Source organism: Ciona intestinalis, unplaced genomic scaffold, assembly GCF_000224145.3.
Source record: "Ciona intestinalis unplaced genomic scaffold, KH HT000098.2, whole genome shotgun sequence".
Lineage (NCBI taxonomy): Eukaryota > Metazoa > Chordata > Ascidiacea > Phlebobranchia > Cionidae > Ciona > Ciona intestinalis.
The window spans coordinates 687,772-714,646 of record NW_004190420.2 but is presented as its reverse complement, the minus strand read 5'-3'; the positions used below and the strand labels follow the sequence as shown (position 1 = coordinate 714,646).

Here is a 26,875-nt window from a genome sequence, read left to right as displayed (position 1 = left end):
GGGTTGGAGCAATTGTCGTTAAGTGTCTTGCCCACGGCGCCGGGATATAGAAACAGACAAGTACAACTGTATTTGCAGCAAGTATAGTTTAGTTTTAAGATATAGTATTTGCATACAAGTTTATACTTTGTAAAAGGATAATTCACCTTATTAGACTGTTTGAACCGGCGTATTACAGAACTTTTATTGTGTAATCAAAAGCATATTTTACGTTGTGTACTTTTGTCGAAATAACAAAAATATAGTAAAGTGACTATATTAATCTTTAGTTGGAACAAGGGTGTCATATTTAATACACCTTGTTGTTGCTTTAGAGCTACTGCATTAGTAGCTTTATAAACACTGTGTAGCACACATTTCCATAATGGCTTGAACACAGTATCTTCTAAAGTAAAAACAAGTGGACTGCTTTTTACATCAAATCTAAGATTAGATTATAGATAGTCAACCACAATCTTAATAACAATTAAATTTACTTTACAATGCAAATATGAATTGGTTTGCTGAGGCTTTGGAATGCTTCTTCTTCCTTAACAGTGATAGATTTTGTTGCCATGTTTTCTTCCATGATCTTCAACATTCGATCAGTCATTATGTTTGAGGTGATGCCATAGTAACACTGCAAGAAAACCACATATATAATAATGATAACATTACAGACAATATAGGTTACAAAAAATGCAATGTAATGGCTGTTTAATGTTGGGATACTGAACTTTAAGTTTAAAACATTACATTATAAAAATTTAATTGGCCAATCCTTACTACATTACACAACAGACATATATACCATTAAGGTCATTAGCAATCATTAAAAGTTATAAAAACGCTTATAATTTGTGGGATATATATATTTTAATTATTAGCACAAGTACATAAAACATTTTTGTATACAAAGTTCAATACAAACGATTTATAATAATTTCCCCACCTCAGCGTACTCCATAAACTCATTAATAACCTCCCATGAGCATTCCCTTCCCTCCCCTATCAACTAATTCTCTCCATACTATCGGACTTTTCTTGTGTTTCCAGTTGTTTTTTGAGCAAGTTTCTTTCAGCCATGGTTCCCATTGTTCTTCTGGCAACACTACTTTGTGAACCTAAAAAAAACTCTAAATAATATTGGGTAAAAAAACAGAAAATTTGATAGTAAATTATATTAACGTTTTTATATTTTGAACCTATGATATTGCTAATCAGTTTTTAAACATATATTTGTCTTCTAAGTTTATCTATTGCAAATTATTGCTAATAACAAGAGAAGAAATATTTATGATTAGAAAGATGGCAGTTATGTTTTCTTTGGCTTTCCCCTTAAACTTAGTAATTTCTGTGATTTTAAAGAAACACATGATGTTAATAATCAATTTTGTTATATTATTCCTAATAAACGTGTTTTTTTGGCTGCTTAAAATGTCGTTATAAATTGTCTTTACATAACATTAATCTTTCCAACCCAGGATTTGACCAAGAACAGCCCTGCGGTATTCCTTTAGCTGGTTAGCGGTGCTAGTGAAGAATCTCCCCCCCCCCAACATATTTGCTAACCACTAACCCATATATTAACCACTAACCCCCTAACCATCAACACTTAACCCCCTAACCTAGGGGTTAGGAGTTAGTGGTTAGCAATTAAGGTGGGGCGGGGGAGATTCTTCACTAGCACCAAATGCCACTATGGTCACCAAATAAATCATCACCAAGACACACAACATATCCCACCTTAAACTGTTCAAGATTGCTAACCAGTTGGTCAGCGAGAAGTTCCAACTTGGCATAATAAGGGCAACTACATGATCCTAATTAAATACAAAAATGGCATAACTCTTTTTTTAATATAACAAACATTTGTAAAATTACTTTAATTATTGGATTTAGTTTTAAAACATAATAGTAAAAAGTAATGAATTTATTTTATTATATAGTTTATAATTAATATTTAATACCAAACTAAATATTTAACACAAACTATTTACTAACCTGCGATTACGAACTTGGCCATGTGTGTTGAAAAAACTGCTTTTTCTATCAATTTATGAAGTTTGTTAACTTTCTACAAAAAGCTGTGTTGGTCGTTATGGAAACCAAAGGCGCGAAATATAATTAAGTGTCTAGCGCCCTCAGTGTCAATAAATCCAGCAATATTGCGTTTTAAAACCCCGTAGCATTAAAATTTGCCATGGACTTGTTGATGCATTAAGCTAATACAAATTATAAATATCGTTTTAACAGAAGCAGTATTTTTAACAGTTCTAAAGTTTCATATTCGTTTATGTTTTTTATAGATTCGTGATTGCATGCAGCAAACAATGTTTTGGAGATATGAGCAAGCAAATACGACGCACGTGTTATGGTCGTTTACCAATGTCGATCGGTTACTTAAAAAGTTTAATAAGAAATACATATGTTTATGTATCTTTTGGTAAATGTTTAAATGCTAAGTAAACAGCTTCTAAAAATCCTTTCCAGGTAAAAGGGAAAGATACTTTATATTCAAAAACACATGTAATATAGCCCCATTGTTTTTGACAGAAATTTTACCCAAAAAATTACATGCCTAATTGATTGCAAAGCATTCGATTTGTTTTGTGTAACCTGCGTTTTGGCGCTTCAAGTGAAAGCGTATCTTCGGGCGCTTGGTCTGTGTTCACTAAAAACAAACCACTTTCGCATTGCAACTTGCCACTGGAGCGTTACCGAGATATTTCGGTTCATTCCTTTAACTGCTTGCTTGGTTTTCTATCTGTTTTTCGCCTTTTATAGCCGAACTTTATTACATAACCGCAGACATTTTAGCTTCCGACCAGGAAAAGGAACCTTCGGATGAAGTTATACAGTTAGGTTCAGGTCAGTCGACGAACAGCATAACTGTGCCCGTCTGGTCGCCTAGAAGTATAAATGATCGCTGGCGAGTTTCAAATTATTTGACAGCAATATTTCACGTGAAGGTAGCGAGCTGAGTCATAGAGCTGTTAACTATAGAATCCTTTTTTCGTCGTTTATGTGTTGTAGGGATATGTGAGAAACGAGAAATTTAATATAGCTCAGTAATGATATTCTTTTGTATTCGGCACGTGTTTGCTTTGGTCCGCGAAATGAATTAAACCAAGTGGCGCCCGAAGCCACAGGCTTAAACGCTACTGCCAGCACATGTGTATTTGAACAAACACGTAGCCGAGACTGAATAAGTGAAAATATGGCCTCACCGAAGCACCATGGTTGGTCTGAGACGTGGAAATGCGGTCGACAGACAAAGCGACTCGGTAAGAACGGTACAGACAAAACTGTGCCAGCAGGCGATGAAATATGCGCCAGTAAAGGTCGAATATGTACAGACAAGTTAACGCTATTGTGCTGAAGTTCAGAAACTTAGTTTGTCCAGAATTTATAGGGAATTGATAAAGGTTGAGTAAAACGGGACTGATTAACTCATCCTTTAACACCCACAGTTGGGTAGGCAAGGCAGTCGGTTAAGGGTTTCAACTTTCGCATTTTTGTGAGATAGCATCAGTGCTAATGCCCGCGATGGCTGTCAAATACTGCCCAAAGACGGGATAAATGTCATAGCGGTCCCTTCTATTACTGGTGGGCCAGGAAAGGGCATGACAGACTTCACGCTTGAAAGTTCCACGGCCGACAAGCGAGTTTGATGGATAGCGTGTTTGAAATTATTTTATGCCTCAGTTCTGTTAAATATACGACAACTCAATGACGTGTATTGGGACACCATAACAATAATTCTACGCTTGACTTCACTCGTTCAAAGAGAATTGAATAACTTTATCTTTGTATAAAGATATTTCAAGTTCAAAGTTTCCAAAATCGTGTAAGATACTCTAATATGTGCTGTTTTCTCTTTAGAGGTAGGAAATCTTAGTTAGTCGCCTTGTGCGAAACAGACCTCGGAAATTCTTCAAACGGCCGACAGTTGAGGACAGTGTTTCCAACCAAGCGAGAGGCGGCGATAACAGAATTCTGGTTTCTCTAAAAATACGAGTTGCTGGCGGGGCAGGCGCACCTGAAACCAAGTTACGAACTGGGTGGCCAACGGCTTGACCAAAGAGGGTATTTACCGCATAAGTACCTTAAGCAGAGACAAAGAAATGTTGGCCAATGTTTTATGAGTACATAGAGACAGAGTCAAGAGAATATGATTCATCTGCACGTCATCATTACCGCTGTAGTTCTCTTGATTGGTGCTTTTGCTGCGTTGCTTATCTGCCTTTGCGTGGACATTGTTCCTATTATAAAAAGTAGAGGTATGTAGGATTTATATGCGGATTGGCCAACATTGTTTTACATTTTTAAACCACGGTTTATTTGTAGGATCAACGCTGGCGTCACGTGACAGCACTACGAGAGAACAAGCACGGAAACTGAAGAAATCGTTGCAGGAATCCCGACTAAAAGCCATTCAAGACAAAGAAAGCGACCTCGGGAGTACCGGCGATTTGGTGAGTAAATAAATCAATATTGCCATTATGGAATGGAATCCAAATACTGGTGTTTACTTTAACAGAAAAGCAAAGAACCCGATCAGCTGAATAGTGTTCCAAATATTGCGGCTACTAAAGTTACAAGTACAACCACCACCACTACTGTAGTCGTTGAGGCCTCTCCCTTCAGAGAAGAACCGGTTATCAACTGTTGTCTTGCGGTGCCGGACGGAGATAACAGCGCTCAGGGCTCCTCGACTGGGAATTCATCCGTAACCAAACCGCAAATATCAAGTAGGAATATTTCGGAAGAGACATTACGAGAGTCAAGCGAGGGCGAGGTTCAGAATTTCCACACGGACAGGTGCACGTCCACTGTCTCTGTGTTCAGTTCCGAGCCCACTTGTTGTGAAGGGGCAAATGCACAAAAGCCCTGCTGCTCACAAGGGTATAACGCGGAACCACGGCAGACAAGGTTAAAACATGGCCAAAGACATTCAACGCGGAAGAAATTGGCGATGGTTTCAAACTCGGGTCGTCCAGGTCAAATTAGTGCTGTACAAAGTAACAGTTCGAGCAGACCCGCATGTCACACCCAAAGCTCGACCAGAATTTGTAGCAATTACCACAACGTCAACCCTTCGCCGTCAAATAGTTCCGACGCTTACGTGTCAAGTACAGACCACTGCTGTTCTACCGATTCAGAACGTGGAATTTCGCCCTCGTCCTACGACTACCACGACGCACCGTGGGACATGCCATACAAGGATATGCGAAGTGCGCCTGCTTGCCGCTGCTGTTGCCTCGAACAAGAGTCAGCGAAATACAGGGAGAAAAACGCAGACGAAAGAATGCAAGTTAAAGTTCCACTCCTGGAAGGGGATTCGAAGCAATACACCCGTCAAGAGGAATGTCATCGCCACAAACGTCACTCCAAACCGCACCACACGAAACAGCATCGTGTACATGGAAAACCGTGTTCTTATTTACCACATTCCATTACTTCGTCCCTCCATGGCACAGGAGGCAGTTCTCCGCATTCCTCTTTGTCCTCTTCTCCTTCTTCTCTCTCATCTTCCTCCCACTCCGGGCAGCGATGCCGGAGGACAAAACTGGAAGATATTCAGGAGGCATCCGGGTGGTCCGAAGAGGAAAACACAAACCAAAACGTAAAGGAAATAGAACCACATGGAAACCAGACCACGACAATAAAAGATGCGAGTGATCATCGAGATTCTCCTCTTCATTCTTGCGCATCTTCCGTGAACACGGTCGTGGGACAAGCTGACTCGACGCAAATCGAATCAAGTAAACCGGATAAAAATATCGATATCAGCGAAAACCAGAGACTTAAACTTTCTCGGAACTTTGTTTTGGATATGAAAGCGGCGATAGAAGGTGCAGTTATGGACGTGCCAACTTGCTCAATCGCAAACAATTGAACAGCGCCGAATATTAGCTCATTTGGGTCACTGTGATATATTAATGCCGCTTAATTATGCCAGCCGCTGAAATTTCACTCAATAAAGAGTTGCCTTCAGTGAGCCACGGAATCTCAATAAGCGAGAAGCTTATGCTGTGACAGCGACACCGGATAATTATTGATGACGAGCTGAGAGGTTGAAAGAATGTGATAATCGCTGCCGAGGTGTTTATACGAGTGTGTATGAGTATGAGTATTTTGCCTTGAGCATGATAAAAAGTGATGTGCGTAAGCGAAAAGATCAGCGGTTGAGAAATGCCCTGTGTGTGTAAGTTGTTATAAATTGAATATTTCATGACGAAAAACAGAAGATGGTATTACGGCTTACGATAACAAACGCGTATACTTGCGGTAAGCAAAGAAAACACGAATTTGGGTGTATGAAAGTCAAGGCTTTGCACGGATTAAAGTGAAATCAAGATGCGTTTCTCCGGGGCGGAGGTTTGTGTGAGGTGTACACAATATTACACGTTTTCGGCAAAAGATTTCTGCTCGCATTTCAAGTCGATCACTCATCGCGAAATTCCTCGTGCAAATCGGCTCAGGCTCGCACGACCCACTAATAGATGGCTTGTGCCGCATTAAGCCCGAATCTACAGCAAGCAGAGCGGTGAAATAAAGCGCACCATTTACAAGCTGTACGATGAGCGGAGGTTAATTGACCGACAGGCGATAATCCCTCATGCGCTTAATTAAAGTACAACACAACCATTTAAATAAGTCTGTAATTCGTAAAGCAAGGTAAACATCGCTTCATGTAATGACAAGGCAATATATTCTTTTGTTTCACGCGTTGGCTTAATAAAAATTTATAAAATGCATAGTTGGACCTTAAAATAAGAGGTACGCTTGCTGCGGTCATTTAATTTCGTAAAACATTAAGTGCTGCTTCTTACAGCCATGGGTGGTGGGTCGCCAACACAATTGACGCTGTTGGTCAAAAAATCGTCGCTGATTACGTTCCGGTAGGTCGCGCATCGGCACGTGACATGGTTTCTGTTACGCGGCGATGCGTGTCGACTTCCTGGCACTGGACTTGAGTTTCGGACTGTCCCCGAGTCACGTGATGACTCGTTCGTCATCGAAGCGCAGTCGGACATACCGCATACAACACATTCCGACTTCGCCTTAATACAACCTACCTGGGAAAAAACAAAATGCTTCCAGTTGAATGCAATCAATTTACACTGATGTTCAGATATAGTTAGTTTACAAATGTCTGGGCAGATTTTAAAGGTATTAAATACGCGTTAATTTAAGCGACAGAATCAGTGTACACCATAATTCTAGTAATAACAATGCGGTTTCAAAGGTGCCACTTATAAACTGCATTAACCCTGTATGCTTGCGCACAGATTTTCAATCTTTCCCACGCGACAATAAGCTTAAAATTGCCTCAAGCGTTATGAGTATTATTATGGCTGGTATTAACGCCATTTCAGCTGTTTCAGGTGTAAGTAGGCTGTTTTACGACACGAATTTAAACGTTGTATATATTACCCTGTTCTACAACTGGTTTAGTTTGTGATAACCGTTAGTATTTCACTCATTAAATCACTGTAACACAAACACACATTTGTGAAAAATCAACGAAAAGTTTGTTAATACGAAAACTAAAATTGCAACTTTAGATACACACACACATTTATGGATTAGTAAATTCATTTAAAAATACTAATTTGGGCAATGGGTAAAACACAACAGCATTTTCAAACCGCAACAATTCGAGTGAACGCTCAAAATAACTAAAGGAAACCATTGCATATTTTACAACTTACTCAAAAGGTGCGTTGGTTTGGAAATTGTAAATCATATGCTGTTGGTTAGAACACAAAACAAAATCGGTTACAAAGCCACAGCGATTAGATGAAAAAAATCCACAGCAGTTTAATTTGCCCTGTCGACATAAAGGACAATAGTACGGTGGGGAAAGATGGGACACCTGTTAATTATATTATTTCGCCCCATTTAATGGTAAAAAAATAAATATAAAACTGCATCCTCACAACTTCCATATTAATATTAATTGTTTTAAACACAATCGGGATATTTGGACATTATGTGCTAAAGGCTGTGCCCTCTTTTTCCACCCTACTATATAACAAAAAACTACCTTCACATAAGCTGGAATTACTAAAAACATTTTTTGTTAATATGCCAACTGGCTGCACTGTTTCAATGTTAAACATTTGATTTATAGAGATGTTGATTGGTAATCATAATATTTGATAAAATATAAACATGTAAGTATTAGTAGGTAAACATGCAACACACAGCCAACGATAATATCATAATTAGAAAGACAAGTAGCATAAAAGTGAAAAGGTAAGCGCAAGTATATGTGGGTTCATGATTGAGGTGACATGCTCACGAGTGTTTAGTCGATCAAACCAAGTGCAGAATCAACACACAGCAAACAACTCAATCAATCAAATACATGGTTGTTTGCCTTTCCCCGCGATACCCGCCCACTGTATGCTTCGTTAGAGGATGATAAGCAACGTGCTTACTTGGCAACCATTTATCTGGTTTGTGAAACCGAGCTGGGGCAGGTTATGGATAGAAAGGAGTCGCTTTTGTGCTTCAGGCAGCGGTTATGCCTGTGCTTTAGCGAGTAAAGCTTTAGAACCGGTAATGGGTTATGGGCTGCGGCACGCGCTTTATCGCCTTTGTTACGCGGGGTTAAATTGGTCGTTTGTTTTCTGGCACTCTCGCCGGTAACTGAGCGCATGGTCGATTTTCTGCGACGGGAACGCAGCTGCTGCTTTGAGAATGGACAGCAGTTTGATGAGTAACTGTTCCGCAGTCGACCCGGCTTACGAATCGGCGCGGGTTTGGGGTCAGGACTGCTGAACATGCATAGCGAGCCAAGAGGGTTTGGCTGAGGCTCTTCAGACGGGATTACAGGGGTCAATTGTTCGGACGCGTGCGCCTCAAGGCAGGTATCAAGGAATTCTGCGGCCGCTTCGCCGTCGTTAGGATAATAACAAGCGACCGAGAACCCCGTTTCGCTCTGTTGTTTTTCTAACCACTCGCATATACCTGACACGTGCTGGCGACGCGATCCTCCGAGACGAAATTCTTGTGGTGGTGGGTAGTTGGGACCACGTCGTCCCTGCTGCTGCGCCAAGTATTGCTCCGCTTGCGCATGGAAGAACTTCTGGAAAGGAAGACTCAGACCTAAGTTTTGCGGGGTGACGGCCACTACTCCTGTGGGCGGGGTAGGGTGGGTGTATGTACCACCTCCCGGAGCGATTTCTCCAGCTGGTATTGATGAAGGAAAGGTCTTAGGAACCACTGCTTGTGGCGGAGGAAACGGGATATGGTTAAATTTTCCCGGGAGGCAACCTCGGTTGGCTGCGGCGATCATGCTGGAGTATGCCGAGCCAAGATGCATAATGCCCATGGATGAAGCCGCCTTCGCTTGCGATGAACTTACGAAGTGAGTGTTCCCGTTACCTGGAGCAGCGTGCTGGGCGTCGGGGCCGGTCGGAAGTTTGATGCTGTAGGCTGGTTGTTTGCAACCATACGAAGGCACGCGCGGTACAGAAGCCTGTGAAGCGGTGGACGCTGTACCGCTGGAACCGATGCTAGTATTGCTTGGGGAGCACTTCGGTAAGTTAAAGGCGTTCGGCTTCGTCGGGATATTGTGCGCCTCGTTGTTCAACCGCTTCAGTGTGCTTTGCATTTTAATCTTCACCGGACTTCGGGAGCGATCAGTTGTCACGCGACCGGAATGGTTATTGTGTTCGTTGTGGTCGAAGTTGGTTTGCGTCGTGTTACGAGCTTGGTTGGTGGTACGAACTGTAACACGTGACGGACGAGCTGCTGCGTACACACCGGCGGTTCGTTTGGGCACTCTACTGCCACCTATTGGCGGAGTCTCAGATTCACTGGTGTTGTTGTTGGGTTGATTATTGGTTAGGTTTGTGTTGTTGTTGTTGTTGAATGAACGACGGACAGGAACGGTTGGTTTTCTTATGATGACGCCTTCCACCTGTGCAGCGGTTGTATTAAGTTTGGTTAATTTTAAAATGAAGTAGCTTTTCGATAGTCACACTTACAGGACTGTGTGGGTAAGATGGGATACTGTTACCACATAACTTTAATGTTTCTGATTTTGAACAATTAACAAAGATCCTTATTTAGAGTGATGTGACTACAGTTAAATAATTCCGTAAATGTTCTTTGTATACTACCAAATGAGATGAGAAAAGAGAATAAAAATGTCTCATCTTACCCCAAACTACTATACGTAGTCTTCAGTTTGTGAACACTATTGTAGGTAATCTATCGTAAAAAGATTTTGTCTTCATATAAAACACATCAAAAATACAAATAGAATCTTATATAGCAATTACATTAAAACAACAGTAATATATCTTACATTCAATGCTTTCCCAACATACAGCGGAACATCCACAACTGGTTGTTTGTATATCAGCTCAAATAATCCGATATCACAATTCCGATCTCTCTTACGATCCAGAATCACTGAAAAATATAATTCAAATTGAAACTTTAATTGGTGTTGTGTGTAGAACTAATAGTGTGTACATTTTTTTGTTTTTTAACTATATCTTATTTGCCCTCTAAGACCATTTGAATACTTCCGTACACATCCAAGTAGCATATTTGAGGACACAACATTTGTTCTAATGTGTTTGGTGCAGGCACACTAAGGCTACCCTGCATGCGGCGAAGGTAGTAATCCCCCAATTCTCACACACTGCCTATGTTTTTATTAATTGCTGTAAACCGAGACAGACCACCTAAAATAAATTTGTCAAAGACACGTTTGTGCTTAACAAGAGAAAAAATACTCCTGGAGCAGTCCTACTTTATAAAACTGTTGTTTATTGTCATAAACCAATACACAATCTTGCCACTGGCCAAACCCCACTGTAGTCTGTGAGACATAAGTGAATTCACCTTTCATTGTATCTTCTTGCACTGCTGCACATAAGCGACTTGTGACGGCAGTGGATCTGGACATCGTGGGACTTGAGTTCACTTCAATTAACCATGGGTTGTAATTCTCATCTAACATGAAATCAGCACCATACAACTCAAATGAACCTTTTCTGTACAAGGTCATTACAAAGTTATAGAAAATCCAAATCATACAAGCGGATGCACATATACTGGTGTAGTTTACCCTGATAAAAGCTGATTAGTATGTTTTATATTAAACTGCTAGAAACAGTGGATACAATCCTGTCTGGATAAGTATTTTAATAGATTGTTCTAATACAAGAGATCACAGATCTAATGAATGAATACGTTTTAAACTAATTAGCATACGATAGTAGAGTCGGGGAAGATGGGACACCTTTAACACATATTATCCAAATAGCCTGATCGTGTTTTAAACAATTAACAATGGTCTGTGGAAGTCGTGAAGATACGGTTTTATAATTCATTAAATGTTCTTTGTTTACTACCAAATGAAAAGAGAAAACAAAATGAAAAGGTGTCCCATCTACCCCCACCCTGCTATATTAGTTAATCATTTTACTACAACGGTCGACTGGGGTCGATCAAAAACAAATCTGAAGTAACCAACAAAACCGGTTCTAGTCTCCATTGGTGACTGTAAAGCAGTAGGCAGAATGTATTTATACATGTATTATAACTAATGAAACTTATGACGTATGAGAATTGAGTGATTGGTAAAGAATATGTGTATATGCGCTTTGTACAACTCCTGTACCAAGTGTTTATTGTAAACTTACACTACTGTTCGACGAAAAAGGATCTATATGACCACTAACGTGTTCAATAACCGCCCTATCAGCAACAACAACAAAGCCAAGAACAACTGTTCGACGAAAAAGCATCTATATGACCACTAACGTGTTCAACAACACAGAAGCAGCTAAGTATCAATATAGTCTACTATAGTCTTGTTATAAATTCAGCGAATCTGACCCTGATCCGATGTTCATATAGTTAAACGATTCTTGTATAGTAAAGTACAGTAATGATCTGGTGTTACGAAAACATAACCAACAAAAATTAAGTCCAACCACAAGTAGAACTAGAGAAATATATTTCATTCTATTTAAAAAAGAGACTGACGATGCCATTTAGGCGAAACATATTTATCTAGTACTACTAGTGGTTGGACTTGATTTTTGTTGGTTACGTTTTCGTAGCACCAGATCATAGTCTTGTGTTAAATCAATAAAAAGCAATTTTACGAGCAGCTCTTCCATGAATTTTACTCGGTAGTTAGAAAATTCTGCAACCAAGTGTAGTAAAGTCCATTTATTAAAAGAAACTATATGAACGTTTTATATTGGTTACCTGTACTCCACTACATCTTGTGCAGTCTGACAGATATGAATAATTGCTTTCTTCATCCCAGGAAATACAAGGTCGTCCCATAATGTATGGCAGTCTCTGGATCTGAAATAGAAATAGATTACTAGTTAGTAGTACAAAAAGGAGATTAATAAAAGACATTTGATGATTGTACTGTGGGGAAAGATGGAATACGGTTTGCAAATCAAAATAATTCTATATGATTGTATTTTTAATAATTAACAATGCTAAAAGTTATTAGGCTACGATTACACATTTTTTCAAGGAAAGAAATCAAATAGGATGAGTAAGTTAAACAAAAGAATGTTCCATCTTCCCCTGCCCTGTCGTGTTCATAATAAATCACTGATATTGAAGATGGTCAAAACACATTATTTATAACACTTTATATGCCTAATTTGTAACTTAATGCCAAAAAAGTTAACTATTAACTAAAGATAATCCTGTATTGTGATAGTATGTATCAACATTACAGGTTTTACTGTAGACAAAAAGAAAAGTTATGTAAAAAAAATATGCTTCTAGCTGTAGCTGAGCAAATATAATGAACCTGAGGTAAGTCTTGAACTCTGTACACGACCACATGTTCTCAACAGGTAGAAGTGGATTGCGGTTGACATCCATATCAACGTTCTTTTGCACCGAGTAATTGCACAAATGAATTGACCTGCATGGAGATGAATGATTTAAAAAAAAAATATATATATATATGTTTTATGCAGTTTTATATGATTAATGCACAAAGATGGTGAGATTAGGAACATTGCAGTAAAATTTCAAAAAAATATATATATATATTTTTTTTATACATTTTATCCAGCTGCATTTTTATTAGTGTTGCAAAAATATTGTTAGATTGGTTTGTTCTAGCGGATTGCCAATAAAATCTGATATAGCACTGTACGTTTCTGTTTACAGTAAGTAAGGCAAAAACGTGTTACTACATTTTAAAGCTAGGGCAAAACAACACATATAATATTGTTTGAACTTACGGGTCAAGGTTTTTAAGGCTAAACGGGCGTGAGGAGAAACGTAGATAACACTCCTTATAGATCCACACTGTGAGTGGGTTCCAATCACTGACAAGAAACCATTGTCTGATGTCAAACTTAGTGCCATGTATGAGCAGAGGACGTTCGATGTATTTCTGTACAACCCAACGACTATCTTTGATCAAAGTTGCGTCACCAGCCACCAGTTTAAGTATTTCTTCTAATCGGTTAATAACGATGATGCCTGAAGTTTGAATTAACACAGTTAATAGCATGGTCTCAGTTGTACAAAATATTGTTTGTAATCAACCAAAAATAAAGTGAAAGCCTAAAAAAAAACTTTTACAATTAAGTATATTAACATTAAAAGTTGGGCAGTTTTTTTAACATTTCAAATGAAATGTTTTCTAAATACCAAATATTTCATGCCCTATTCACTCAGGCAAATGTACAGCTATAAGGACATCTATCTTAGTGATACACATTACACATTTAACATATAATGGGGTAAATCAATTTTTCCTAACCATTCATGTTTGTTTGACATTCAAAACCTGTGATGAACTGCTCTATCTATAAAATATCCTGCATTTGTTTTACCTATTTACTTCGAAAAAACAATGCCATGTGAGTTTTACCTCCTGGCCTCCAGAAACATTTGGGAAAACTTTTTGCTATACGTTATCATTGCATGCACATTTTTTCCTATTACATCTTATCTAGTCTTAATTTAATACGACTCGATTCAGGTAATTTATACTGTGTGGGCAGTCACGCTTTTATTTGATTTTTCACTCAAGTAGTTTTTACCCAAGCATGTTTTAACATTTGCTTTGCTGCAAATTGCCTTCTCTTCGCAGTGTTAATTAAATAATCTCCATTATCGTATTCGAAAAAAAAACAAACTAATTTATGTCACATTCCACCAACCTCGTCCTCTTGATTTAGCCCCAGGTTTAATAATCCAAGTATTTTTGACGCCTTCAGTAAAAAACTGTGGATTCCTCTCTTTTAACCTGGCTAGTGTTTGTTCACATTGTTGAAGGTAGGAACAACTGTGGGCGATCACTGCTCCTTCACTGTGGATTGAAACCAATATTTTAAATATACATTTGCCCTTAATAGTAAGAATAGCAGGAAAACAACCACAGTTGTATAGTAGCTAGTGTAAAATATTTAGTCCTATTTCTAAAACTATATGAATTGAATAAAGGCGACAAAATTGGAACAATATTAAAATATTATACTAAAACAAGAAAATTTGTATTAATATTTTTAAAATGCGAGTATATATTACTTAAGTCTTAAAAATACATATAAAACAAAATGGACACTCACTGTACAAGTTTGTAATAATGATGTAATAACTTCTCCCAGTCGTCCTCTGATGTATAAAGACTTGCATCATCCATATCTATGTCATCATGGTCCCTCTCTTGCACATAGAGATCACAAACACGAATTGCAAAAAGTAAAACTTCGTTTGGAACAACATGGGAACCATCTAGGGTGGGGGAAAGGGGTTTATGTTATAGCAAAAGAGATTAAAGCTGTTTACCACAGAAAAAAATGTAATGTTATGCATGATCAGTCAAGCTACTAAAATCTACTTGGAACACGATTTGTCATGGAAAAAGTCTGTCAGTTGTTGCCTCAATGCTACTTCTTTTCTACATTATATAAGTTAACACTGATTGTCGCATTTTTTAGGTTTCTAAAGCATTTGATTGTCAAGTGCTTCAGCATATTAATTAAAGATTGTCTGTTTTATTATTCGTAAAGTTTGCAAGTTTAAATTATTACTATAGTTAAACTTTATCGTGTATGTGAACAACAGAAAACCGGGAAATGATGATTTGAAATATGATGAGAGTATAAATTAAACCTGTTGTCGCACAGTTACTGTATAAACATTCATTTTGTGACTTGCAGAAGTTAAGCACATAGAAGCAATACAAACAACATATCGAAAAATGTTATTGACAGAACAAATCTAAAAATGTTTGACAATAACTCACTGGAAGGTGGAAGCTGACCATTTTCAATTTTCTCGGCATCTTTTCCATAAGAGTCATCTACATGTCTACCTACAACCATCTTCAGTATTCCAGATGCAGCTCCCAGTCTAAAGTCATCTGTATCAAGTAAAGAATATATTAGCGAAGCTAAAAAATATTCTAAAGGCTTTGGCAATCTTAGGTGCCTTACAGAAAAAAAAACAGAACCAAAAATTTCTCAAAACTTTTGCTACACAGAAATAAATACCCACAGTGTAGCACAGTGTTTATTTAATCTTTAAGGTATATCTGTACAATAAATAAAACATTCGCTGACCAATAAAATCTAACTTGTCATCCTCGTTACTGAGTCGATAGCATCTTGGAAAGAAAGTATCGGAATGTCCGACAGCAAAACAAGAAAGCATTCGTAGGTTTACGCATAGACCAACCTAGTAACACAATGTTTAATGTGTCAACGTTCGCTGTTAGATACGAGTACATAAATAACTTGTTATTAAATAAAACATATGAATGAATGTAACATGCTTTATTCTCGCTCAGCAAGAAAACGATAGTTTTTAAAACAGGAGTTTTTCATGCTCCTAGTGCCATTTACCATGTATGTTAATTTGTAGGTGACTATTTTTTTTGGTTTTATGTACAGCTGATAATTTGGAGAACCCATTAGTGACCACTTGGAGCAATTACCATTTAGGGTCTTGCCCAAGGTCACATACCCCCACAAAAGTAGCAGCGACGAGCCTTGAATCAATTACCTCTGAGTTAGAGGCAGGGGCACAATACCGAATTTTCTATGGAACTGGACTTAATTTTTAAATGCCAGCTCTTCTGGTGCTTTGTCCTTTATCTGTTTTTGATTTAAATTTATAAAACTCATCTGGGATCTCTAAGTCTAACCTTGGTGGTAAAATTTGCTTTAGAAAAATGGTTGACAATTTGATCTTTCTGTAGGAATCTCCAATCCACTGCACCAGTTCTGGTTGTCCATTGAAACATTGAGGTTTCATTGCGAACCATTCGACCCTGGGTCAAATATTGAAATGTTATTTACTCATTTATATTCCTTGATAGTATTCATACTGTTTTTTGAATCTTATGACATAGCACAATTAGTTTAGGTTGAAAATGCTGATGTGCAATTTAGGGTTAATATATAAAAACTTTTTGTGAGTTGATTTAATAATTAATTTCATCCAGATTTTGCATTTCTAAAAGTACTTTAAATTTATAAAATTAATATTTAAAAACTACTTTTGTGCCGTTATACAAAAAAGAAGTTCCTTTTAAAGTTACAAATCCACAAAGGAAACCCCCCACCCACAAAGTAACTGCTTTCAAATGGAGTAGACCTACACTGCTTTGTAGGACAAAGGAGTTAAGTTGGAATGGATTGGGGTCAATGAACAAGTGGTGTCAACTTTCTATTATTTAAGACATATTTACTGAAGGTGTGTCTACTTGAATGTTGAATGTCAACTTTTACCAATTTAAGCATAAAGAAACAACTACCACTGTTAAACCTTTGGTAAAACATTTATTTAAAACTTTGGTTAACCATTAAAAAAATAGAAATATCTAGAGAAATCAATAAAAAAGTGGTTTCAATATACAAAGATAGTAGAAATACAATATACCATTATTCCATAACAATCATTCATATCGTTTTCTGCTGCATTTTCTGAGGATTCAAATGGTGGTCTAGGACTTACTCCAATCCCGCTGTCTTTATGGTTGTTAACATCATCTAGATAAAAATCTACTTAGAAATCCTGGATACTATGAGGAAAAAATTTTAATGCAGTTTTTATATTTTACTATAAGATCATTATTTATTAAGACAGACTAAACAATTTTGGTATTTTTGATATCTTAAGTTTAAAAACTTTTTTACATCCAATGCATGGGGAAATTCCACTATCTTTTTGATTGTTAACATCATCTAGATATAAATATGAATAAAAAGAATTACCTTGAAATCCTGGATATTTTACAGACTAAATTTTATTGATGGTTTATGAATGACAAAAGTTTTCTTAGGCAGTACAAAAAAATGATAAAAAATGTGTAAAACATTTGATTATTTTGTGCCAAAAATATTTTATATTATTTGTTTTGTGTTTTTTATTGTGACAAGTTGTATTACCGTCATCATCATCGTCATCAATATCATCTGCATCAGAGGAATCACCGCTTGGTTTGTTTGTCCTCGCTCGTACCGGAAGTTTAAACTCCTTCTCCACCCATCCCCGATCCCTTAATGCTCGTCGAATGAGTGGATAGGGACCATGGATACTAAACACTTTTTTAGACTGTGGAGAAATGACAGCAATAATTATTCATTCCTACTTATGCAAATTAGGCCTAAAATCCTAATGGTGTTTTACTTCGCTTTTTTATATAAAGTTAAAATAAAAATACATTTATGCTAAATTTGTGAATATGGTGTGAAATCTTGGTGGCAATATTATTTTATAATTAGTTAATAAACTAGATACTTTTATAATAACACATGCGTAAGGTTCACTCCTTGCAATATCTTATATTTATTTATTTTTTTTAAATACCAAAAATAAAAGCATCAAATTTAAAATTAGGTCTTCATACCTTAATGGCTTTCTCAGCTATTAGTTTGGCCTTCTGTAGCCGATCAAAGTTGGCGTATGGATCGCTTGCATTTTTCTTTTTCACGTTGTTGCTCACACACGAAAGGGGAAGAGTTTGGGAAGGATAATATGTCTTTGATCTTGGAGGAAGACCAAGGGGAGAGGAGGAAGGTGGGACCGGGGAGTGAGGAGAGGATTCTGTGGTAAAGAACATTTTATGTAATTAAAAAAGTCCAACAAGCGGAAAACTTAAGCAATTGAACTAATTTCCATAGGAACAAATACATTGGTCAAGCAGTAGTAAACTTATGTGTCTGTTTTTTTTTGTATTTTAGTGCTCAAGTGCAATCTATTTTCCTACATACATTTTAATAGTTACAAACGTAAAATTAAAAGATTAAATCATGAAATTTCTCACCCATATCTTCACTATTGACGGTGCTTCGTTTTTTTAACTGATTTCTGGGAAGGCGATGTCTCTTCTTTAAAAGATTTGAACCACCTAAACAAGGAATTCTCAAATGTAATCACGTTTCGATAAGTACTACCCTTAAAGAGTGTGTGTTGTGTTATAATCAAAGTTTGAAGTAAGATTAGTGGCTACTGATTAATTTATTGGGAGCAAGGGGTGGGCAATCTGAAAAGAGCATGGTAGCCTACATATGCAGTTTTATTGCATTTAGTCAAATGTATGATAAAGACTAATTTTACCAATATTTGTTGCAATATTCAAAACATAAAACAGATTTAACATTTTCCCACCTGTTGAAGGGCGTTCATAACTCTTCGTAAGACTTGTGGAAATCTAAAAATATATTGATCACTTATATTATATACATAATACAGTAATACACGCACCACTTAAAGTGCCATCACATAAATCACATTACCTTTGGACGTTTTGACTCCTGATTCTGATTATAAGGTGAGTTATGTAGATTCTGGTTTTCTTCATACTAAAACACAGTACGATTTAATATATTTATTTACTAGCCAGGTACAAGTCGGAAATGACCTTTACATTACTGCACCTATATATAAAGCTATTTATTTTAAAAGCAGTCTTAACAAACAATTTCTTTTGTTGTTTCTTTTATTGTATTTGTCAATGCTATTTATTTGTATGTGCCACTTATTTCTAAACCCACCAATTTTTTTTGTCGTTCCATATGTCTTTGTTGTCGAGCCAGGAAGTTCATACCAAGATTTTCCACCATTTTTGAGCTTGCTGTGCTAACTCTGGGATGAAATGTAAACTCAGATCCAATCTCAGGAATAGGTTCACGTGGACTTGATTTTGTCTAAAAAATTTAAAGAGTTTTGTTGGGATTTTAATAAAAGTGTACATCATTAGGTGTATGCTACATACAGCGGACAATGCATGCACATAGAGACAGAACTGCACTACCAAACAAAGTTATTTAAGAGCATACCATACTTTTCTTCTATCAACTGCCAATACAAAAGTTTACATATAAGAACTGACCTGTTGCATTTCCTCAGCTTGTTGCTTGGGCAGATTCTCAATTTGAACTTCACTTATTAGTGAACGTGAAGCTTGCATCTCCGGTGTACAGAGAAGAGCTTCAGGCATTCTTCTTACTTTATGTACCAGTACAGCTTTAAGATTAAGTGATCAGCTGCTTATACCAAGCAGGCAACTAGCTGTGGCATGTCTGTCTCTCACCAGCCTAAACTAATTACCTAGACTGCCAGCCAAGCCTACGAGATTAAATCAATATTTACAAAAAATGTAGCGAAGCACTCAAGCCTGGGTTAGCAACTCACTTAATGACCGGCTCATCTAAACCTCAACCACAGCACGCAGGATGCCACTTAAGCTAAGCTGATAACACAGATTAAGGCAATGGTGCATGGTGACAGAATAAGAAGGTGAGAGATAGCCCATTACTTTCTATTGTAAAAGTCAAGAGGCCTCCTAAAATTAAAGGGAAAGCGCCACACATAAGGTGCTTGAAGTACTTGTAGCAGCCACAGGGATCAGCTTTCTACTTTCTGCCGTAACCAGGGACGCTTCTCTACACTCTATTGTCCACAACAGCCACCCATACTAACTGTACTTACTACGCTTTGTGGATCTGGCTGCTTTTTCATTTCTAACTTTCACTCTGTTCCTGCATTGCTCCATATAGTATAGCTTTATTTAAACTGTCAGTCACTTCATTTTCAAAGTAACTCCTTGTTTTTTAAGCCTTTCCTTTTATTTCCTATCATTTAAACTGGGTCTTGAAAAGGTTAAAAGCCCAACCAGGAACAACACTAGCCATTGTTTCGTAACAAACAAGACAAAGGCCTATGTAACAAAGGGGTGTCTGGTTTGAATGAAATGATCAAACATTTGATATTTTCAAACACAACACAGTCCTGTTCAATTGAAAATAACTCATGTGTGAAATAACTTAAGAATTGTACATTTTATCTGGAGTTTAATCTTTAAATTCCTGCTATCTTGTTACACATGTTCAAAGCAATCCACCAGCTAACTTTACAACTTATTCAATCAAAGAAATAAGAATTCCTTATTTACATGATTATTAATAGCCTATATACACTGTATAATTATTTTTTGTAAGTTTTAAAAGGAAATTTAGCATTAGCTTAGTTGTAATGCAGAATATTTGACACTTATTTAATAATATGCTATTTCTAGATTTATTTGTTTAAATGCATTTAAATGCATTTAAATGCATTTTGCATTAATTTTATTAATATTTTACTTAAGGCAATTGTTTAGAATTGACATCTCATGTGTTTTTAATCAATTAATACAAATGGCTTCTATGTTCATTTAAAACTAAATTGCATTATATTTTATATTATAGATGTTTTAATTTTTATGAAACCCATTTTAAGTTTTTTTGGCCAACTATTTACCTATATAAAAATAAAACAATAAATGTCTTGATTTTATGTAATTGTTCATTCTTTTGTATTTCACCAGTTGAAAAATGTTAAAGCAGACACAATTACGTACAAGTGTCCTAGTGCTCATGATGGTAAATTTAAATCCGTGTTGAAATCGTATTCTTCTGCTTCCATTGAATTTGAATTTAAATTAAAATTCATGGCAGAGAGCAGTGAGTCTCCAAGCTTATCTGAGATTTTGTCTGAAAAAAATTTGGGTTAAGAAAATATTATATATATATATTTAATATTTAAGAGTTGAAACTTAAAAACTGTTTATTTCTTGGGGAATACATCAATAATATGAAACAAAGTACCATTGCATAATGCATATAGCAAGGCCTAAAAGTATATGTGTGTAATTTAAAAGCTAGAAATAACAAACAAGATAAAAACGTAAAAATTTTGGTAAATGTTTTTTATTAAGAAAATCTGGAACCTATTTATAGGTTTAAAATTAAAACAAATAAAACAGAAAACACATTATAATTCGTATTAAATTTGTTGTTAAATTTATATCTTTACTACCTGCGCGTTTTCTCTTCTTTTTATTATTTTTCATAATTTCCTTGAGTTTTTTATTAGCTTGAATATTACTTCCTTCAGTTACAATATCTTCAATGTTTTCTTTAACAGAGGGAACTTTCTTTTCAGCTTTTTTTGCCTTTTTCTTTTTTGAATCAACCTTGACAGTGATTTCACCCAACTGTAACAACACAAATTAATAACGTAAAAAACTCACCAAAATTTAGCACTAACTTTTAAAACCTAACTTTAAAAACTAACAAGTAAAGTCTAAAAGTAAGTTGAGTAGGTAAATAACTTAAAGTGTATTTTAATGTTTCCAAGCTGCAATAAAACACTGGTTATTCATAACTCTGTTAACAAGAGGTGCACGGGTAGTGCTAAAGTTACTTTTCTATTCCACTAAAAATATAATGTTTTAGCTGCAGTTCAGCAAATATAAATACTTACTTCAAAATTTGTTGGTTTGTCCATTTCCATGTCCTCCCATTCTTCCCCATTATCATCACCACCGTCAACATCTTCAATCTCTTCATCTTCTTCTTTGTTTTCTGTTTCCATAGAAGCAGTGGTGACACCTGTGGTGAGGAAGAATATTTTTAAATTCTATTCTGAACTTTAGGTCAAAATATTAAAATGTTATAAAACGTTTTATAGTCCATTGTTTTCATATACCACACAAAAGCATTAATAGAGTTCTACTTAACGTCAAAATCAGTTTTGTCTGCTTTTATAACTGAAGAAGAAGGGTAACCATAGCTAGATAACTATGTATTTAAATATCTTAAATAAAAACAAAGAATTTTTCATTCAATACATAACCAACCCGATGATTGATATAAAATGGAATGCGATGATGAAGGAGCCGCAACTTCATTCAAAGCTCGGAGATTATCTTCTTCTAATGCACCCTACAAAACAAAAAAGTAAGTGAAAAAATATGTATGTGTGATTTTTTGGTGTATGAGTTAGGAGAAAGCAAGTGTAAGCAAACAAAACATACTAGTGGCATTAAGCTATGTACTAAATATCTTTATCTATGAAGTACCCACTGACAATAGTTTAAAAACAGACAAGTGTACACTTAGATGGTTAGATACCACTACCAATACTATACATATATTCTAAGAAGCAAAAACTACATTACCAGTGATTTAGGCTTTAACATAACCTACCCAGTCAAATTCGTCGGCCATTTTGTTGACAATCTTCGCTTCAACTTGTGCGGCAGCATTTTCTTGTAGTGGAGGGTGGGTGTAGTAGGATATTCTGCCACTGTAAGAATAAGTACTTTAATTTAACTTTTAACTGCAATGAATAATTCTAGTCCATAAGAGTGACCTGCTATAGAACCTCACCCATTTATAATAGAATAGTATGCATATTATAAATCTAAAAACTAATTTTTATTATTTTTAAATTAGGATAATTGATGAATATAATGTTTGCAGTTCAAGATTTAGGAAAAATTATTTGTTAAACATTTTCAAAATCTTTAATTTATAAAACGTTAAGAATCATATTTAACCTATTTTAAAAAATAATTCCTAAAATATGACAAAGGGTAATTTCATTTTGATTTTTTCCACAAATAACTATTTTTAAGTTATTTGTAATTTGTAACCAAATCGGAATTTTAACAAATTCAAACCTGTTCCAATCGTGTAAAACACTTTTTGCTGCAAAATCCACATTTGGCACGCCTCCCTTTAACAACTTGCCCTGTTTCTTTGCAAGCAACTGCAGGAATTCCATCTCATCCTTGTAATCAGTGATGTTGTACCTCATCATCATCTGGAAGAATCGAATATATGATATGATAAACCGCATTTAATCTTGTTTTATTGCGCAGCTAAAGCAGTGAGTTTAGTATAAATGTTAGTTCTTCTCTTAGTTATAAACCTAACGCCACACCAGATTCTATAGCTTGAAATTAATACAAAGTAATTTATTAGATTTATTTTATGATATATATAATACATAGGAAAACACAAGCTTATTAAAACTGCATTCTGCTTCTGATCTGCATATATATTATATATAAAAAACAGTCCACGAACCCTATAATGTGCATAACAGAAATTTATAAAAAAGTAATTTCTACTTAAAATATAATATTTCAATATCATGACCTGGTTTTTGTTGCATCGTTTCAAAATAGCAGCCACAGGAGTTACGGGATCATCAATTGATTCAATCTGAAATCCAAAACAAAATAAATATGTAGTAGGGTGGGTGAAGAGGTGAAATCTTTAGCAAAAAATATCCAAATTTCCTGATTGCGTTTTAAACAATTAACAACGGTCTATGGAAGTCAAGAGACAAGAGGATTCGTTTTTATAATTCTTTAAATGTTCTTCGTTTACTACCAAATGGTACCAAAAAATAGAATGAAAAGGTGTCCCATCTTTCCCCACCCTACTATATTTTAATTTTTTTAGAGCATTTACATATTACGCTCAATAAAAAAAATAAACAAACAAAGTTTATTTAACGAAAACAAAAATTAAAATCATTTTTAACTTACCCAATCACTTTAATTATACATGGATAGAAAAATAAAGGTGACTACAAAGAATCAAATAATAAATAATAAAATTAGGAAAAAAAATCTTTTTTTATACCTTGACACAATTCCTGAGTATAACTGCAGCATCACTGGTTCCAGTTACCATGACGATACCAGGACAATCAAGGATGTTTATGTTTTTGTTCAAAGAAACCTCTTGCATTGACCTATTTAAAAGTAATAAATACATCAAAAGTCAGAGAATGTGTATGGAAATTTCTGTGTAGAATTCTTTAACACAGGGGTGGGCAACCTATATTACAGTAGGCCAGGTTTAAGTTACTAGGTGAACCCGCGGACCGTACGTTTCATTTAACATAGATTTGCATGGACAAATAATAGTTTCTTTTTGTCTTTTATCTTATAACATCCAAAAGGGATTATCTTCTTGCATAAAAAATTTGGACGCATAAATTTTTGCTATTTACAGAAGACTGCTATATAAATTTATTGTCACACCAAATAAATTGCAAAACAAATTTTAAATAAAATTCTATTCTAAGACTGTGGTATCAACTTAAAAGTACACATACTTGGTAACACCAGGCACTGCACCAACATTACATGCCCTTGCTCTCTTCAAGCTGTTGATAACACTGCTCTTGCCAACGTTGGGAAAACCTAAAAGGGAGGAACTTTTTTTACTCGAATTTTAGTTTTTAGTTTTCACATGATAGCTTATTAATGTAAAACGGAATTACTACTTATAATACAAACGGATTTACCTTCAATTATAGGTCATGGTTCTAACTTTTCATTTAAGCATTGAATACTAAAATAGCTAATATATAACGAAACTTTTTTTTAAACCTTTTCTATAAATTCCTATTTATTAATACCCAAACTTCACTTTGGTAATATAAAAGTAAACCGCTAGCTGCAAAAAGGTAACATTAGGCTACTTCCTTTTAATATAGCGAAACCACATGGTAGCTTACCAACAACTCCAACTCTAATGGAAGTTTCAACTTCGTTATGTCGACAATAATTCGATAAAAGTTTCAACAAACTGTCGGCTCCCACACATTGACTCGTGGTTGATAAAAGTTGGGAGTTCATTGTCTTCAGTGGAACTTTGCATTGTGTCTGTGTGGGATACAATGAATGTCTTTGGTGTACATTGTACATATATAAATGCTTGAATAGAGAAATGGCATAGGCACCTATTCTATTCTATGTGGGTGAGGTCCCGGAGCGTGAAAGGCCATGAGTCTTAGGATCTGGGCCGGGATTGGCTTATTACCCCAAAATAGGCGCCTAACATGGGTATGCTGCTATGCATCTGTGTCCAGGAACTGATTAAAATAACCATGTGGATAATCTGGATACACATAGTAACAGGTTAACTGGTAATATTGCATTAATTTAAAGTAGTAAAATGGTATAGGGTCAAAAGAGCACCCTTGTTCTATAAAAGATACATATTGGTGGTATATTATAGTGATGGAGAAACTAAAGGATCCTCATATTGAATGAAAGGTTTATTCATACGGTGCAGAAAATGTCTTGGTTGGGCTTTCCACTCCTACTAATTAGGGGCTATGTTACAAAATATAATAAGATTTTAATGCACATATGTAACAGACATACATGGTATATACGGTATGTGACATACCAGGTTAATATTCTGTGCTTGCGTTGAAGCTTTAAACGCGACAGTAGGAAACTGACTTCGAAGATATTTCAACCAAGCTTCAACATTCTCCTTTGGAACCAAATCTATAAAACAAGAGACGTAATTAAATCGAAGTTAAACAAAACATAAAATGGCTAAACATCCAATCTTTATAATGCAGAAAGACATAGAAACAGTGAACAAATACAGAATTTGATACTAATAGGAATAATGTGTCTAATGACCAAAATGAGTTTTGTTTTCAATTATCTTGCGTTTGTGACATCACAGTCAACACCATTTAGGATATTAAGTCATAGCATTTTATCATTGCTGCTTAATGCTGTTTTCCTCAAAATAAATATTATTTAGAGAACCAAGCACTTGTAGGCGTAAAAAATCATGTCTGCACATTAAACTATTAAAAATAATTTTCTATACCAATCAAATAAACACATGGAAACGCACCTATCTTGTTAAGAAGTAAAACAATTCGTTTGTTTGGTCCGGACTCCAATATAGTTTTCTCCACTTCCAAACATCTACATCCAAGAGGATCTCGCGCATCCAGGACTTCTATCACAACATCTGAACTCTCAACAACCTGTCAAGGAATAGTTGGAAAAATAGAACATTGAAATTATATAAATATAAATACCTATATATATTAAAAATATTAAAACTTTTTTGTTGTGCCAAAATAATCACCTTTTTAAATTCTTTATAATAAGCTTTTCTCGATGTTTCGTTCGTCTTTGTTGAAGTAGATTCCTTCATCTTGTTTAAAGTAATTGACTGCGGATCAAGATAAGTTTAAAGACTCTTTCGATATATATATAGAAAATTAAAACTTAAACTGCGTTTACCATAAAACATAACCTTTTAACCAATAACCAATAATATGTATGGTTTACACAATGCACGTAGCACGTATACAAAATGCCAACAAACTAACATTTACCTTTTGTTCAAATTCTTTTTGACGATGAAGTGCATCTTTTTGTAAACCTTCCAAACTACGACGTTTATTCACCTCGTTTAACCTTCTTTCTTTTTGTCGTTTTTTCTCTTCTTCCTCCTGAAAGTTTTAATGAATAAACATCATAATAATAGGAGGTGGTTGAAATAACTTAGGTTGGTAGTTTTTATTTATCATGACATTTTTGCAGATTTGTTAATTTAGTCAAAAAGTTTTTGTCTGAAGATTAGAACTGTAGTGAAGACTTGCTGTTTAAAGTATTTGTAAACCTTTTAATCAACTAAAAATGGCAAACATATTAATTATTGATAACCGCAGATTAATACAAAATGATGATGAACGAAAAGCTATAAGGTACAGTCAGGGTTTCTGTTATACTAATTGGTGTGATTATATT

General features: G+C 35.6%; 4 protein-coding genes across 6 annotated transcripts in view; 1 reads left to right on the top strand and 3 right to left on the bottom strand.

Annotated features, from left to right (window-relative positions):
• LOC100178708 (putative malate dehydrogenase 1B) overlaps window positions 1-2,090 on the bottom strand; it is a 5,480-nt gene extending 3,390 nt beyond the window's left edge. Inside the window, exons 1-4 of the mRNA XM_002122424.5 lie at window positions 1,984-2,090; window positions 1,726-1,802; window positions 932-1,103; window positions 477-619 (exon numbers count right to left, since the gene is read on the bottom strand). Coding sequence (XP_002122460.3) covers window positions 477-619; window positions 932-946 — 158 coding nt within the window. The 5' untranslated portion in view covers window positions 947-1,103; window positions 1,726-1,802; window positions 1,984-2,090. The remainder of the gene's footprint in view (window positions 1-476; window positions 620-931; window positions 1,104-1,725; window positions 1,803-1,983) is intronic.
• Window positions 2,091-2,194: 104 nt separating this feature from the next.
• Window positions 2,195-5,983, top strand: LOC108950293. The gene is made up of 3 exons (XM_018815671.2): window positions 2,195-4,262; window positions 4,330-4,457; window positions 4,523-5,983. Exons 1-3 carry the CDS (start codon window positions 4,154-4,156, stop codon window positions 5,879-5,881), a joined length of 1,596 nt encoding a protein of 531 aa, XP_018671216.1. The 5' UTR covers window positions 2,195-4,153; the 3' UTR covers window positions 5,882-5,983.
• A 646-nt stretch (window positions 5,984-6,629) lies between these two features.
• Window positions 6,630-20,341, bottom strand: LOC100183427 (tubulin monoglycylase TTLL3). Of its 3 annotated transcripts, none has more exons than XM_009863171.3 (21): window positions 19,951-20,340; window positions 19,352-19,485; window positions 19,014-19,166; window positions 18,756-18,821; window positions 18,628-18,670; window positions 18,284-18,367; window positions 17,867-18,063; window positions 17,406-17,571; window positions 16,897-17,006; window positions 16,160-16,285; window positions 15,576-15,690; window positions 15,260-15,376; window positions 14,580-14,745; window positions 14,172-14,320; window positions 13,242-13,485; window positions 12,800-12,916; window positions 12,232-12,333; window positions 10,855-11,006; window positions 10,310-10,416; window positions 8,965-9,919; window positions 6,630-7,060 (listed from the first exon to the last, which is right to left on the bottom strand). In XM_009863171.3, exons 1-21 carry the CDS (start codon window positions 20,012-20,014, stop codon window positions 6,801-6,803), a joined length of 3,627 nt encoding a protein of 1,208 aa, XP_009861473.2. In that variant the 5' UTR covers window positions 20,015-20,340; the 3' UTR covers window positions 6,630-6,800. The 3 variants fall into 3 exon arrangements, with proteins under 3 accessions (XP_009861473.2, XP_026694383.1, XP_026694381.1); XM_026838582.1 differs by having other exon boundaries at window positions 6,630-7,064; window positions 19,951-20,338; XM_026838580.1 differs by lacking the exon at window positions 6,630-7,060 and having other exon boundaries at window positions 7,147-9,919; window positions 19,951-20,341.
• Window positions 20,342-20,783: 442 nt separating this feature from the next.
• LOC100185801 (guanine nucleotide-binding protein-like 3 homolog) overlaps window positions 20,784-26,875 on the bottom strand; it is a 7,152-nt gene continuing 1,060 nt past the window's right edge. Inside the window, exons 4-17 of the mRNA XM_009863150.3 lie at window positions 26,461-26,577; window positions 26,208-26,294; window positions 25,968-26,103; window positions 25,500-25,603; window positions 24,823-24,970; window positions 24,418-24,505; window positions 23,940-24,051; window positions 23,448-23,513; window positions 22,967-23,109; window positions 22,491-22,590; window positions 22,142-22,226; window positions 21,766-21,893; window positions 21,319-21,496; window positions 20,784-20,993 (exon numbers count right to left, since the gene is read on the bottom strand). Of these exons, the coding sequence (XP_009861452.1) occupies window positions 20,875-20,993; window positions 21,319-21,496; window positions 21,766-21,893; window positions 22,142-22,226; window positions 22,491-22,590; window positions 22,967-23,109; window positions 23,448-23,513; window positions 23,940-24,051; window positions 24,418-24,505; window positions 24,823-24,970; window positions 25,500-25,603; window positions 25,968-26,103; window positions 26,208-26,294; window positions 26,461-26,577 (1,611 nt within the window). The 3' untranslated portion in view covers window positions 20,784-20,874. The remainder of the gene's footprint in view (window positions 20,994-21,318; window positions 21,497-21,765; window positions 21,894-22,141; window positions 22,227-22,490; window positions 22,591-22,966; window positions 23,110-23,447; window positions 23,514-23,939; window positions 24,052-24,417; window positions 24,506-24,822; window positions 24,971-25,499; window positions 25,604-25,967; window positions 26,104-26,207; window positions 26,295-26,460; window positions 26,578-26,875) is intronic.

Excerpts from the sequence above, each read along its gene's own strand:
- LOC108950293 (XM_018815671.2), top strand. The coding sequence starts at position 4,154 with ATGATTCATCTGCACGTCATCATTACCGCTGTAGTTCTCTTGATTGGT. Across the intron at positions 4,263-4,329 it reads TCCTATTATAAAAAGTAGAG|GATCAACGCTGGCGTCACGT; the intron begins GTATGTAGGATT and ends GTTTATTTGTAG. Across the intron at positions 4,458-4,522 it reads TCGGGAGTACCGGCGATTTG|AAAAGCAAAGAACCCGATCA; the intron begins GTGAGTAAATAA and ends TTACTTTAACAG.
- LOC100183427 (XM_026838580.1), bottom strand. The coding sequence starts at position 20,014 with ATGGAGCAATGCAGGAACAGAGTGAAAGTTAGAAATGAAAAAGCAGCC. Across the intron at positions 15,691-16,159 it reads AAGCAAATTTTACCACCAAG|GTTGGTCTATGCGTAAACCT; the intron begins GTTAGACTTAGA and ends TTGTGTTACTAG. Across the intron at positions 14,746-15,259 it reads TGGTCAGCTTCCACCTTCCA|ATGGTTCCCATGTTGTTCCA; the intron begins GTGAGTTATTGT and ends CCCCCACCCTAG.